At 35.4% G+C, this 15,425-nt stretch overlaps 2 protein-coding genes across 2 annotated transcripts in view; both read right to left on the bottom strand.

The window, feature by feature from the left end:
• LOC109038378 (atrial natriuretic peptide receptor 1) overlaps window positions 1-15,425 on the bottom strand; it is a 405,535-nt gene that overhangs the window by 182,441 nt on the left and 207,669 nt on the right. Inside the window, exon 9 of the mRNA XM_072306602.1 lies at window positions 14,679-14,847. Coding sequence (XP_072162703.1) covers window positions 14,679-14,847 — 169 coding nt within the window. The remainder of the gene's footprint in view (window positions 1-14,678; window positions 14,848-15,425) is intronic.
• LOC140224615 (uncharacterized) lies at window positions 1,301-12,167 on the bottom strand. The gene is made up of 8 exons (XM_072300484.1): window positions 12,020-12,167; window positions 10,944-11,066; window positions 9,411-9,679; window positions 8,195-8,243; window positions 6,842-7,099; window positions 4,640-4,777; window positions 3,903-4,124; window positions 1,301-2,617 (listed from the first exon to the last, which is right to left on the bottom strand). Exons 1-8 carry the CDS (start codon window positions 12,138-12,140, stop codon window positions 2,436-2,438), a joined length of 1,362 nt encoding a protein of 453 aa, XP_072156585.1. The 5' UTR covers window positions 12,141-12,167; the 3' UTR covers window positions 1,301-2,435.

The following is a 15,425-nucleotide window of genomic DNA, read 5'->3' as shown; positions in this document are numbered from 1 at the left end:
CCTAGGTATCTCGTTAATCTCCGCTTCCATTTTATTTTTTTCAAAGAGAACAAATCAGTAGGTACCTACAATTTTTTCTTGAAAGTTCCCTAGAGTTTACTTCGCAAAGAGAAGAAAAAACATATGTTTCAAACGTTTTCAAGAACTGATGTTGAGTAGTTTTCCATTTGAAGATTAAAGTACGACAGGCGAAGTCTACAACATCGCAAACCAAGATACGTGGTCTGGTAGTTTCACCGTTGATGTGCCACTTAAAACTTGATTCAAGACTGAAGACCATGATTTACCACAGGAGAGCTTTTTGCAGAAGTTGCTGAACTCTTATGAAAATCGTAATTATTTGCGGTTAGATTTGTTTCGTTTTGAAATGAAGGTAAATATATTTTCGTTGAAAAGGAGCTTGCAGAGTTATCGATAAGTATTAATAAAATTCCCAAATTGTTAGGTATGAAAAAATTTACAAGAGGTCAAATTTAAGTGCAAGAATCTCTTGTTTGAAGGTATCTCTTTCCTAGTAACAGGGACTGTATAAACTCTCTTAAAAAACTTGTAATTTTCAATTAAAAAACTTAATAAAACTGTTAAAATGTACAATTTTTGAGATTTTTTTTTTTTTTTGCAAAATTTACAAGAGTGAGAGAGATTTACAATTTAAGTGCAAGAATGGTGTGAAAAAACTCTGAAAAATAAACCACTGGTTTTCTGAACACTTTTCCATGTAAATTTCACTTTAAAAAATTGTTTGAAAAATTACGTTTTCTAAAGATTTTATTAAAACTTTTTTTACTTGAATTTTGCTTCTTGTAAATTTTACGTGAAAATCCTCAAAATGGGTTTCCTCTTTGTAAATTTCAACAGCTTTTAGCACTTTTTTAAAAACACATTTTAACAGCCGTTGTTGTTAGGAAGGTTATTCTTTTATGAGAAATAAAATTTTCCATTCCTCCCTTGCTGTGAGATTTTTACTATGTAATACTAAATAGGTAAGTAAAAATATTACTCAGAGTACCGAATTTTTTTTTTTTTTTTGTCACATTTAACTCGTGAACACCCCCCCCCCCCCCGCCACCCCCCCCCCCCCCCCTCGTAATTTCTACAGGGTTATTTTATTGTGATTTTGGTGGCACTCTAAGTAAATAAAATTTAGACATCTTTACCTTTTGCTGGTTTGTAGAAGTGGCATGAGAATAATTTTGTCTATCTGATTTTTCTGTTTGCTTTGGGATTTTTAAAGGAGATAGTCTTAAAAACAATATTTTTTTTATAAACAATATTTTTTTTAAAAAATTCCATTTGATGGATTACTGACAAATTACTGACATAATTACAAAAGGCACACAATGACACTGAAGAATGAAATATAAGAAGAATATACAAGAGAAATGGTAGCTCAAAGAAAGCGGAAGATTTATTTAGAGAAGGCGGCCTAGTAGAGAAAATTGACACTATAGTTTTGACTACCAGAGAGTAAATGAACCGACCATACAAAACGTAAATAAACAGCTTAAATAAAAAAGCAGGAAAAGGAATTGATGAGATACCTGCTTATGTTATAATTAAGAATAGGAACATTTTAAGTCAAAACTTCAAAGAATTTGTTAATAATATGATTGGGACAGCAGTTTTCCCTGAAGAGCTAAAGATACCTAGAGTAATCCCTATCTATAAAAAAGGAGAAAAATTCAAAGTTCAAAATTAAAGGCCAATCTCTGTATTACCTTATATGTCAAAAATCTTTGAAAAAGTTATGGCTAAACAGATAGATAGGTATTTTGAGCAAAATAGGTTATCCACTGAAGCTCAATATGGGTTCAGGAGGAACCGTAACACAACACTGGCAGTTCAAAAAACTATTGAAGACGTTGTTGGGGTTAAGCTGGGTAAAAAAACATGCACCGTCTTAAATATCCAAGTAGACCTAGCGAAGGCTTTTGACCTAGTGGATCATAAAATACTAGCGACCAAGTTAAGTCTCTATGGATTCAGTAAAAAAGCAACCTCCCTGCTAATAGAGAGTTTCTTAACGGACAGGAAACAAATAACTGAACTTCAGAAATCAAACAAGGTTTTTAGATCAAAGAAACGAGTAATCATAGCTGGGATTTCACAAGGGTCAATTTTGGGTCCATTATTTTTTCTAATTTTCATCAATGCTCTACCAAGGGTCTTAGCTGCATTAAAAATTGATGTAAGACTAGTAATGTTTGCAGATGACATCAATATAATTATAGTTGGTGAGAATATTCTCGAAAAAGTTCAAACGCTGTTTGCCAAATTCCATGGATGGGTTGCAGCGAATAACCTATGCATAAATTTTGAAAAAACTATTGCAATGAATCTCACCTTAAAAACATAACACAACACATAAAACATAATGTATGGTAAATAAATAACAAGTAAAAAATGACTAGATATTAGAACACCTGAACACCTGTTTAGAAGAACACCTGATGGACTGTTACAACTACCTCACGGCAGTTGGGGCACTGTACTAAGTTATTTCCCCAAGCTGCTTGGTGGTGCGTGAGGAGTGCATCAAAACATTGATGACAGGTGATCAGATGGCCACAAGGGAAAAAAAACAAGTCCCTCCTCCTATCAACACAGATGACACATACTGAAACAAAAAACCAGAGGAACTGATCAGAAAACATGGAAATTGTTTTCATTCTTGCACAGTGCATTTCATTAAAATGTATCAGAGGATAAAATGTTACGCAAGCAATAATTGTAAAAGCCAAGGGGTTTCTTTAAATCCCAATCCCCAGGTGAATCAGAGCACACCCTTAGGGATTAACTTGGGTCTTCACTGATGAAAGTCAAATGATGAAAAATTCAAAATTCTCCTCCAAACAGGGAAGTTTGTTGACACAAAAGTGAATTTCCTGACTACTTAAGTATTTTAAGTTGAGTGAAAATTCCTGGTTTTTCCACGTCTTCTTTTTTTTAGGACTTTTCAGAGGATTGCTACCTTCCAACTTACACAAGCCATTCTGAAGCAATATCATAGGCGCAGATCGTTTTTCCAAGGGAAGGAAGGGGGACTACCCATTGCGCGGGGGGCAGCAGGGAAACCTTCCCTAGAAAATTGTGACAGAATGACTCAATATTAGATGCTATTTGAGGCTGTCCTGGTGCAAAATTTGTATAAAAAAGGTTGTCAATTTTATGTCATAGAAAACATTTTTGAAGATTTCGAACATAAGACTCTACTTGGAAAGGGAATTCAAAGTGCATATTTGAGATACTAACATTTTATTTGTGGACTTTGATTTTTAGCAGAAAAATTGGTATACCAGCCAAGCTTCCTCAGGTTTCCTCTAAAATAATGACAAGATTCCTTTCCTTTGAACTCGGTACAGTCATGAGGACGTATGATATAATGACAAAGTACTAGGAGTATCAATATTGTAGGTGCAAAAGGCATTAATTCCACCGTTTTTCCTTCTTTTTCTTATTTAGCCAAGAGTTATAGAACGGAAATGAAGGTTTTTTTTTGAGTCTACATTTTTACGGGGAGGTCCCCAAATGGACCGCATTAAGCAGAAAGGAACCAAGCCAAATCAGTTAATGCCAAATTTAATTGAAGCAATTTTATTTTTTACATAAAAACGGTCGTGCAGATTTTTGTGCAAATGTCAGTCAATTTTCGGCATAACACGAGGCAAATCCCCTAAAATTTTCAAAGGAATTCGCACAAACGGTTTCTTGTAAAAAATAAAATTGCCCAGTTAAATTCGGCAATAGCTGATGTGGCTTGGTTCCTTTCTGCTTAACGCGGTCCAAATAATGCTACCATAATGTGAAGGGGGGGGGGGGGGGGGCTAGGTCTCCTGGTCCTTCTATAACTACCCTGATGAGCGACGTAAACTAAACAAGGATATACAGGTATTATCACTTACTGGCTTCATTCACTGGAGCAGCAGCAGCCTGTTCTGCAGCTGGAGCAATGACTGCAGGCTGTTCTGCAGCTGGAGCAATGACTGCAGCCTGTTCTGCAGCTGGAGCAATGACTGCAGCATGTTCCGCAACTGGAACAATCACTGGAGGCTGTTCTCCAGCTGCGAAAATGACCGGATCCTGTTCGCCATCTTCAAAAGGAATCTCGACTTCCATTACTTCAACTGAAATCAAGACAAATTACTATGTAGAAACTATTTGTATCAAGTTTACCCTCTTCTTGTGCTGCCATTCTGTGAGCAAGTACAGTTTCTGCTGAACCAAATGAAAAAGGAAACTGAAATTCTGGAACATTTGTTCTAAGAACTTACCATTCTCCTCTTCCTACTTACAACAATTTTCATACAAGTTTCTCAAAGAGGCTGTGTATATTGATAGGTTTATTCCGATTCTCAAACCATTGACATGAAGCGTCAGCTGGTTGGCAGGTGACTTAAATATTGCAACCGCTTGCAGATGATAACACAATACTTGTACACTACTTGATACTTAAACACAAACAGATGTCAAATTACAACAACAATTAAACATATTATACACACATTTCGTAAAAAGAGGTAAATTTTTAAGGATTTACACTCGGCCTGAGAATTCTACCAAAACAGACAGAGACGACTTCATAATTGCCATCATATTATGCTGCTACTTTTCGACTACTCAATTTCAAAAACTAACTCACCATCATCGACGATCATGAACTGTTCCACATCCACAGGTTCATCTACATTCACAGGTTCATCTACATTCACAGGTTCATCTACATTCACAGGTTCATCTACATTCACAGGTTCATCTACATCCACTATGTTAACATTGCCTGGAACAATAAAATTAGAATGAATTCAGAACATATGATACACTAGGCTAGAAAGGACACATTCTGATGATGAAACATTTCGGATGTAAACAATTACAGATCTGCAAAGAAATACATTTTTCTAAATATGCTGGAGATTTGATGGTTGCGTACTACAAAGTTTTCAGCACTCATTCTAAAAATGACCCTACTTATTGCTCTGTACCTACTAATTTTCCCCACAATTCGAAGTTTCCTCAAGAAACGGTTTTCCAAGGAAAGCTTAATTTTTCCGAGACCACGGGTCCATTTAGAAAGTTCCAGCAGCCAGTAATGTTTGGAGAACATGCGTAGCGTAGATGATAAATTTTCTGTGATTTGTCGAATAACAAAATTTTCCTCATGAGAAGACAAAATCTGCCTTCATACCCATATAGGTATGCAAAACTGATACGTTTGTCTTACATGTGAAAGGATGGGAAAATCATTATAGTCAGGTCTCAAATAGGAAGACTTTAACATGATTTCTTCCTGTTGAAGTCAAAAAAGACTTTAGTTTTTTCCCTATCACCCACACATTTTCGTGAAATCGACTTTTCGTAATTCACAAATTTTTGGCAAGTAAAAAATGTATTTGAAACTAAATTTGAATATAACTACCTCCAATAAACTCAAGTTTTCAGGATAATCTCCCTAGTAGCACAAAAACGTAAAATTTACCCCAAAAAAAAAATACGTAAAATAGACCAAAAGTGAAATGCCGATGTAGGTAGTCTTTTTTACAAGAATAATTAGTAAAGAGTACAAGATTTTTTACGTAAAAAGATCGAGTTCCTATACATAAAAAGTTTGTCGTCAATTAATTCTCCTTGAGATCAACTTTCAAAGTATTATCTACCTATCGGGAATTGAACCTGGGACCTGCCTATCAAGAATTGAATGAGCTACCTATTAAGCAAAGGAGGCTTCGGTATGAGAGGGGCAAATTTGCGCTGTATAAGTGAATATTTTTATTGTTGAATATGCGTGAGAACGAATTGCTGAATATTTTTTGAATTTGGAAAAACTGGATACGGGCAAAAGCTAATATTTATCATGGATATTTTAAAGATAGTATACCTACTTTCAAAAGTATCTTTGTTGTTCATGAATATGTGAAAAAAAGTATACACACTTTATTAATTTGTCCCCTTTTTTTCTTTTTCTTTTCTTAAATTTTACTGTCACATGCATCAATTTTTTAATAATAATGTCTTAACTATTTTAATAAAGATAAGTTATTAAAATTTTCTCGAACTTTTGAAAACTCGGGTTTCTTTGTTCAGAACAATGTGTTTTTGTATCCAGTTTTCGGGCTATACTTTCTTCTAAAAAAATCTTTAGGGGACATTAGAATTTTTTGCTTAATTTCCTTGTAATAAAAACTACAAAGGTATTTCCTGTTCGGTCAATTTAGCGAATTTTCAGTGTAGACATTTTCCCCACTTTTTTGGGTGTTCCCAAAACTTTTCCATATAAAATAGATGCTCGAAGAGGTAAAAAAGAAAAATAGTGATTTTTACGTCAAAAAGTCAGAAAAAAATTCAGTGACAACAGTTTTGAACGTAAAAATCGTAGTTTCGAAACGAAAAAAATTGTCTTCATTGAATTTCTTTCTGACCTTTTTTTTACGTACAAAATCTATGATTTTTTACATATTTAATTTTTTTTTCTGAATTTATTTCCGGATTTCCAATGCGTAAAAAATCGCGAATTTTTTATGTAAAGATTTCAGTTCAATCCCCCAATATTTTTTTACGTCTTTGATCACAAATTTTTTACATTAAGTTCTCCGACTCTGATTTTTTACAAGATCTTTTACGTACATCTTTCGTACTCATAAAATTTACCAGTTTTAATTTTTTTTTTCACGAATCATATTACAAGATGTGCTACTAGGATCAATTTAATAAAAAATCCAATAAAACAAAAACCTCATGTTGACAGAGGGATTAGGATTCTTACATCACTGTTTGGCCTTGGTAGAAGCAAAGACTTCCACTATCAGGCCTCTTTTAAGACATATTTGAAAAAATAATTAAGTACCATCAAGATTCAACAGGCCTCCTCGGCCACGACCGCGACCACGGCCTCGACCACGACCACGGCCTCGAGCGGCACCGCGGCCTCTAGCAGCACCACGGCCTCGACCTCGACCACGCCCGCGACCACGGCCACGAACATTTGCTGCAGGAGCAATTGCTGGGTTGTTTTCTGGCTGAGGCTGGACAAGTAATGCAGGCTCTTCTTGATTTATGGCCTCGTTCACTGGTGGTGGCAGTGCTGCATTGTCATCGATATGATCTAATCAAATAATTTAGGTCATAAAAATTACATAGAAATCAGAATTTTAGAGAAATTAAAACTAAGTTTGTCAACAAGGAATCTTGTTTCTGAGAGAGCTGGATTAAAATTTGCAACACCTATTAAGGCAATTATCTGATTGGATTGAATACCGAGGTATGTTCAGCTGTAGTTCTGTGAATGTAGACTCCTATTGCCTAGAAACATTCAACTTAATAGGCTTCCCTTCCCTTTCTTTTTCCATAGCACAAGTTGTTCCAGCTACTATTGTCTTCCCATTTCCTTTTTTTTTTTCGAATAAAACAATTCACAAGTCTGAATTTTTTACTTAAGTCTACAAAATGCTCATTGCTGAAATCTTGATTTCGTCAATTGGACAAGATAGGATCAAGAAGGAATTGACTTGCGAGATGTGTTGGCTTGGCTTGTGCTCGCCTTATTGTGCTTATGTCAGGAAGAATTCACAACAAGCTTTTGTCAGATCTTTGTCCAAAAGGCACCTTTTGAGTTATCCATTTCACCTGACATAGGCACCATAAGGAGACAAGTAAAAAAACCTACAGATTGTTTACATCCATTTACTTTAGTGGTCTCCTCTTATCAAACCTAGAAACATAAGATTTCAATAATCCACGTGCTGCACAAGTCAACAGTTTATCTACAGTTTTAGCCACTGAGATGATCAGATATTTCAGCCCTGTGCAGGACATGTGTACCTCTCATTTCTTCATTATGTGGGTCACCAGTTGATTTTCCATGTACTTAATTTGCCTATTGAGCCTGCCCATCTCAAGAGATTAACAGTCCTAGGTTTTTCTCCTAATTTTAAAGGTGGACAAGTTGAAATAAACATTGGCTCAGTTTCTCTGTTTTTAAGTACTTTTCTACTTTCTGGTATTAACGTTTTGAGACTAATTTTTCTGCCCCTTCCTCTCTTGACTCCGGTTACAGCCTGTAACTTTTCTGTCTGTTATCTTCTTTCAGAGAGTAAAAAAGAAAAGTAACACAGCTAAATCCTCATCTTAAATTACTTATGACTCTGCATTTCAATCAACATTACTGACTTGAGTCTTTTTATACATTTCTCAAACATACCTATGATTTGCTGCGGAATTGGCCCATAGATGAGTGCTGGAGCTCCAATCTGTGAATACAAGAAAAATAATAAGTTCAAGTTGGAATGACAGAAACTTTTAGAGCGATTCAGTTCCTTCAAAAGACTATTAACGAGAAGTAAAACTCTCCAGAACAGCTCGACTGTTCTGTCCTCTTCAAATGTCTTGAAACTATGTTACTTTTTAACAGAATTGTACACCGTCCAAATTTCAGTCCAGTATGCCGCACTCCTCTCCAGTAAAATAGTGGTCATGCTATGAACCTGTGATAAATGAAGACTTCTTTGTCAAAACAAGTCTCTTGCACTTTCAGCAGATTTTCTCAGGGAGGGAGCTTAAATTGATTCTCTAGAAATTAAGATTGAGTTGAATCAAGTTGCATTATAAGATCATAAATTTTACGCCAAAACTGTCGAAGACAGGAAAACATTGTAAATTAATCATGAAAGACAGGCACACATCCTATCTTCTAGCAATAAGTGGCGTCTGTCTGAAGTAAGCAGGAAGCCGGAGTAAGGTCCAATTACAGTGCCATACATTGAAGATTACTGTACGCGTACCTAACACCGTCAATGACATACATCACTGAAGTGAAAAAATTCATGTATTTGGTTGCAAACATTCAAAATATACTAATTTTTTTTTTTTTTTTATATATATATAGAACAAACAAATAATTTATTTTCCAAAGATTCATCTTCATTTACTCAAAGACATTCATGCAAAATTCTCAGGGGATATTTTGATTAATTTTCTTAATAACAAATCAAGCAGCATTGGAGACTTCAAACACAGTGATGTAGTTATGCATTTTTTTACTTTAACCAGCGAAATTCGATCTTCAACATTCGATTACGATTTCTTACAATTTGCATCTTTATAATGGGACGGGTGTCATTTGCTCCCAACAGTGCTTCGATGAGTTAAGAAAAAAAATGAAAACATTAAAAATCTTCACTGATCAGAGAGTTTAGACCCTCAATTATTACAGAGTTACGCTTTCATTCTTCCTCAAACAGTTCTGAGAAGACATGCAAATTCTTTGTGCATACAGCAAAGCAAAATATTTAAAACAACGCAAAAGAAAGTAGTGAGTGACCTCAGGAGTTAAGAAGAGGGGATTGAACTTGAGGGTTTTTTGAGTACACATAATGATGTTTATGCTCTCCACAAATAAAAATGGATTGACTACTAACATCTTCGGGTTCTTCCGCCAAAGCCAACTCATTATTGCCGATGTCCCCCAACTGGTCTTGGATAAGATTGTCCATGTAGTGCCCAGTTCTGCGAAGGAATCCTAAGGTTTGACCAGGGGCATCCGGATTCAGTGAATACAGGTCGGCTACCTCCCTCAACCGCATCCCCTGCATCAGATAGCGGTTTCGCCTTGCGCGTTGTATGGGGGCTCCATCCTGAAGTGCAAGAACAATTGCATGATAGTCTGCCTCAGTATTTTTCATTTTCTCTGGGAAAAAAAAAAACATGCAAGTTAATGACCTGTGGTATATTCCTATGAGAGTTGAATTTGCAAAGGTCAATTTCAAAATTTGCACAGGAATTTTCAAACTTCACCTACTTAAAGTAAAAGGAATACTTATTTTTTATGACGATGGCTGAAAAATGATGGGGCATTGACAGTGTCTGACAATTACTCCTCAACTTACAATTTACTTTAGAAACCTATGCATTTAGGAGCTTCTCGTTTCAAAAAGTATGCCACAAAAAGGACATGATTTCATGGAAATAGTGTATACCCATCTTACAAAAGTATCTCTGCATTTTTTTTTTTTTCATTTTTTTCTTTTTTTAATAATGGTTGTTTTCTTTCCAGTTTCTGGAAGTAGTAATAGTATAAAACTTAGAAAAATGTTCACTAAACTAAAGTAGGCCTATTTTTTATAATTCAAAAAAAATTCTTAGGGTCTTAGCCAAAATTCTAATGTCAATTTTTTTAGGGATTGCACAACTTCCTTTCATGGTTCATGAGGCCTCACCAATCGCCTAGACTTTCCAAACCATTTTTAGATGCAATTTTTAAGCCTAATTTGAGACATACCCGGATAGTTTTTCGGAAACGGTTTCTCTCTCTTCCAGAGGGATTCAGACAACTGCAAAGCCACTTAGAAATAAACAACTAATATTAGTGTTCTACAAATACAAAAAACGAACCAAGAAAAATGGCGTGAACAAAGGAGAAAAAATAAACATCAAGATGCTGGAGACGTTTTGAGGTGGTATCCCTATTTGAGGATAACAGAGGTTCATACAAAGTCTCCAAAAATGTAATGGATAAGATGCTCACAATTTTTATGAACTTCTCAGTTTATCTTTTCTCTCATCTGTTAACATGAACAGGGGAGCTCTGTTTTATTTATTTTTTGTTTTATCCCTACCTTAAAGCTTTTTTGTTTCCTGGTTGACCCTGAACCTGAACCTTGTTCATGACATTTTGAAGTTTATTTAATAGCCGTGGAAACCCAATTTCTTCCATTTATTTTCATAAACTAATTTCCACTATTTTTTGGTATTGTCTAATCCACTATTATTGGGATTATTGGGACTATGTCGTTCACAGTAAGTAAGTAATACATATTTTTCCTTTTTTTAAGCAGCTTTTTTCTTCAATATTGAATTATTTAAATGGCATCCAATTTATTTAGAATATCTTTAGAAATTATACTCTTTAATTTTACACAGGCTCAAGAGCTAATCAGGTAGAAATAGTTTACCTGCAAAAACGTATAAATTTGGCGAAGCCCCGAATCTTACGCGCAGCTGCCCGTGGTAATTTTCATTGATGTTGTTTGTTCTGTGGGGTTGCCGCCACACAGAAAGCACTTCAACACCTACTCCTGAAGACACAAAAGAGCTTGTAATTTATATAAAATGATAAAAAATAATGGAGGCTAATCACTATAGCAGAAAATAGAGTTTCATGATGAAGCGTCAAGACAAGTTGATTATTTTAACAGCAGGGTGTATGGGGGACTCTCCACTGTGAATTATTCATAGAAGGAGCAAATGAGTGAATTGTTCCTAACCTTTTAATTACTCAATAATAATACTTTTCCATTGTTGTGTCATTATTTTACTGTGAGAAGCTGAAACTTTTTGAATCTGTATGCTAATGGTTTCAAGGGCAGGAGCAGCAAAAATTTAGGGGATTCAAGTAATGACCCACATTATAACCAGCAGACTGATAACTGTGTTGGTTCTCGATGAACGACGAAACTGATTTGCAAATATTCATCAGGAATCTGTACAAGAGGATGTAAAACATAAGCAACGAAGAGTCTCAGCGCAGTGCGAAGAAAAAAATTGAAAACGACAGATGAATATAAACAAGGTAATAGTGCATTCACCTTTGGAAATAACTTTCAGAATACAAAAGGGTCTTTATAAGTAAACTTCCACTGTAGGTTCCTGAAATGTGTCTCAAACGGGTCAAATCGATACAAATTCTTAAAACTGGCGTCCAAAAATTTGGCAGTTGTTTACTTCTGAATGTCACAAGAAGTAGACAAATTTAGGAATATCTTCTCCGAGGGAGGTGTTGGCTTTCTCTACCTGCGTACAATAGTTGCAAGGCGTCGTCGTCCCACTTGGCCAATGTTTGATCCCTATGGCACAGCAGCAGTCCAGTCTCTTGCATACGGAAACTGACCTACTGCCAACTTATCTAACGCAAAATTTACTTATTTGGAAAGGTAAAATATGTCCCTTCTTCATAGCAAAGCCACAATCAAATGAAGATTCTTACTCATAATTTACAAACCACATAAAATAATAAGAAAATAAGACAAACCATTGATCCATGTGTTTTCAATGTACAATTTTAGATCTTCCATTAGAACGTTGACATGTAAGTTTATGGCTTCGGCCCAAATTTCCTGCAGACCATGGATTATTTTGCCGCTCGGAAGCATAGGCAGAGCAAGGAAACAACGAAAAAAATTCCGACACTCACACGCCAACATGTGCATTATCTCGGATGTATTACCAGCAAGACACAAAGGGATCAGCGCACCATTACGTTTTAACACCAAAGACTAGACAGGACAAATGAAGAACATTAGCTAGGTTGAAATAGTCGCGGCGAAGAAATTCGATACAACTGCATATTTGAAATTGACTACCTTAAAAGTTGAAAAATAAACTTGTTACCATAATCATTAAGCTAAAAGACAGGTTATACCAAGGGCGCTGAGTTAGAGAAAAATAAGGTAAAGTTGACATATAACCCTGAATTTCGGTTAAAGACAATCAATAGTGCTCTTTACAACAATGTTTAGAGATTCTTTTCTGAAAGCAGTGAGCATCAGTGAGCATTCTAAACTAGGTGTTCAAAACAATCTTTGGCTGGAGGCGCTTAAAGAATTTTACATTGAAAACAAACGAATCGGTGGGTTACTTGGATTGACACTATATTTTTGCTACACATCTCTTTACTACATTTTCCCCCAAAAATTTCAAATTAGACCTTCATTTTAATTTGGCTCGATTACATTTTTGGTTTGGATTAGACTAATACTGCAACATTGATGAGAGCAAGGTAAAAGAGACTACAATTTGCAATTGCAAGGTGGATAGCATGATCACAAAATTTCTTCAAAGGCAATAAATCTCCCAGATTAATGAAGGTAGGAATCAGAGGTTGGGAAGATTGTATTATTTTTTGATAATTCGTAATATTAAATGATTGAAAAATGAACGTGTAACTGATGCAGTTGACTCATTAATAAAAATGAGGGGGTAAAAACATTAAGTTAACTTACAGAGAAGCATGAATAGACCTTAAATTGCAACAAATTTGGAACCAACAGCCCTGTTGAATACTGTTTGGCCACTGAGTGTGTGCAGCATTGAGGATTGCTTTTTCAAAATCAGATATAATCAGTCCTGGCTCAAACTGTGGGTCAAGTCCCACGCCTATCTCATGGACAAAATTGAAAACACGATGACTGTACAGCATCCTCCTTTGCCTTTCTGATTCATAAAGAATTGGGAACAACTGGAATCCCAGATTGAAAACAAAGTCAATCACAATAAAAATATGCCACCCATAAGAAAAAGGAAGGAGGGGAATATTTTTCTAAAAGCGGCAGAAGAGTGCAAAGCATGTAATTCTCAACATTAACTATCATTACATTAATTAAATATCCTCACTGCATTTGTCATCCTCATCCAAAAGAAAATTTTCATTCAACATCAAATAATATGGCTTTCCAAGGATTCACCTCATTCTTTCCCCAAGCGCTTGTGTTCTCAAATTTATCAAGCATTTCCCTTGACTAAAAATACAGACCTTGGATAAAAAAAAGGTTTGAACATTTTTACTAAAAAAATGTACATGGAGTTATGGGGCATTGCAAGAGGGCTTTCAGTATTTACTGTCTTGTACTGGACAATAAAATTAACATTAAAAGAACTTGCTTCAGCTAGCCTTAGAAAAGAAAGACTACATTTCGTTCCTTGCGGTAAATAACACAGTATGGTTAATAACTGCCTTTAAAATCGAGAGTCCGAGGTACGATCTTAAAAATGTCTGCATAAATCTCGCACATGTGAACACCTGGTATGTTAAAAGAAAATTGGACATTGGCACTGGCAAAAAAAAGCCATGTTGCCAAAAATAACATGAAAGGGCCTGCAAATTATTTCAAATCACATTCGGTTGAAAATTATATGAACAAAATAAAGAAACAGTAACACCAGATTATTGTGGAAGAAGTACAATAGAAAAAATTTACTTGTACTCAATGCCACTTGCAAATATCTCTTACTAAAAGGTTTTGCACATGTACGTAAAACGATTTCAATGAATGATTGAGACAATTCAAAACACCTTCATCGCCCGCTTGTTGTTTTGTTCCTTGTCTTCGGACTTGGGACCGATTCTTCTATACAAAATAAATAATTCGAGAAAACTGTAGTTAGGGGAGACTTGCAACTAAGCGAACATTGGGGGTAAGTTTCTTTGTCTTTAGCCAATATATGTATAGGATCTTAAGGGTATTTCATAACTAAGAGGGACCAATCATTAAATATCAAAGCTCAGGACTTATAGTATGCACCTCTAGTAAGGAGAATTAACCGTGATACTTCAACCAAACATTTGGTTAGTTATAATGATGAACTATCAATGTGTAGTAATTTTTAATTGAAGACAAAAGGAATTCTCAGAAGAGATGAGGTTCTGAACTTCTTGTGATTTTCTTTTTTCACAAGAGAGCCAATACAGACGTCACCCTCACCACGTCACTTACTTGTCCGTTTCTTTAAAAAAAAAAAAAATAAATAAATAATTTAATTAAATATCAACTAAAACGAATTCCCATTTTTCTACCAAAAAATAATGAGATGAATGAGTTTAGAAACCCTGCAATCATAAATGTCCTGATGATAGGAAAAGCAACTAACTAGACGCCACAAATAGTGCACAAACAATAAAAGAAGATTATTACCTCTCTGAAATATGCAGCTCCATTAGAGCAAGTGCCACGTTGAATTAAAAATTCTTCCAATTCATGGATGGTGTTCGGATTTGGCATTTCGCGTGCAATTCGCATAACGTCCCTCAAGGGGCCCTCCAACGCAGCAAAGGTCAGGAACTGCATCGCCTCTGCAGGGAACCTTCGAAGGAATAAAAGAGCAAAAAAATTGACAGTTAAACTCCACAGGAAGATCACAGGCTGGAAGGAGAAGAAAATGTGTTTTTGTTTCCTCTGCTTTTTCCTTTCGTCCCCCTCTTCAGGAGAGGTTGCAGGTCACAAACAGAAGATGTTTCTTAAATTCTTAGGATGTAGAAATGGATGCTGCAGTGCTACCTTCATAGGGAAAAAATTGTATCGTGTATTCTAGGCATTACAGTCCACACCAAACAAGTTTACACCTAATTTTAGACTGGCACAGATCAATCCGCCCCATCTGAAAAATGGAAAATGACTCAGGAACTTAGATTTTTTTCTTATGCTTTGAATATTCAAGAAGCATTTTGGCAGCTTCTGTTGCCGCTGTAATAAAGATGTGGGTTCCAAGCAAGATTGTTTAATTATATACAACCAAAATTGAAAAAAGGGGGTTTTTTTTTTTTTTTTTTAACAGGGTTCATTAGGTATTGTATCCATCTAAAATACATAATATTCCCTGCTCATAGCAACTAGTTCGATCTACTGCAAAGGCAAAATTGTATCAATGCAAACTGGTGCAAT

This window comes from Bemisia tabaci, chromosome 1 (assembly GCF_918797505.1).
Source record: "Bemisia tabaci chromosome 1, PGI_BMITA_v3".
NCBI lineage: Eukaryota > Metazoa > Arthropoda > Insecta > Hemiptera > Aleyrodidae > Bemisia > Bemisia tabaci.
Note: the sequence above shows the minus strand (reverse complement) of the source record. Positions and strands in the feature narration are given on the sequence as shown.

What these genes read in the sequence shown, in the direction of transcription:
- LOC140224615 (XM_072300484.1), bottom strand. Translation starts at nt 12,140, where the DNA reads ATGCTTCCGAGCGGCAAAATAATCCATGGTCTGCAGGAAATTTGGGCC. An exon ending in AAATTTATACGTTTTTGCAG is followed by an intron (nt 9,680 to 10,943) that starts GTAAACTATTTC and finishes TTTTTTTCCCAG; the next exon opens with AGAAAATGAAAAATACTGAG. An exon ending in GTTCATGATCGTCGATGATG is followed by an intron (nt 4,125 to 4,639) that starts GTGAGTTAGTTT and finishes TCTTGATTTCAG; the next exon opens with TTGAAGTAATGGAAGTCGAG.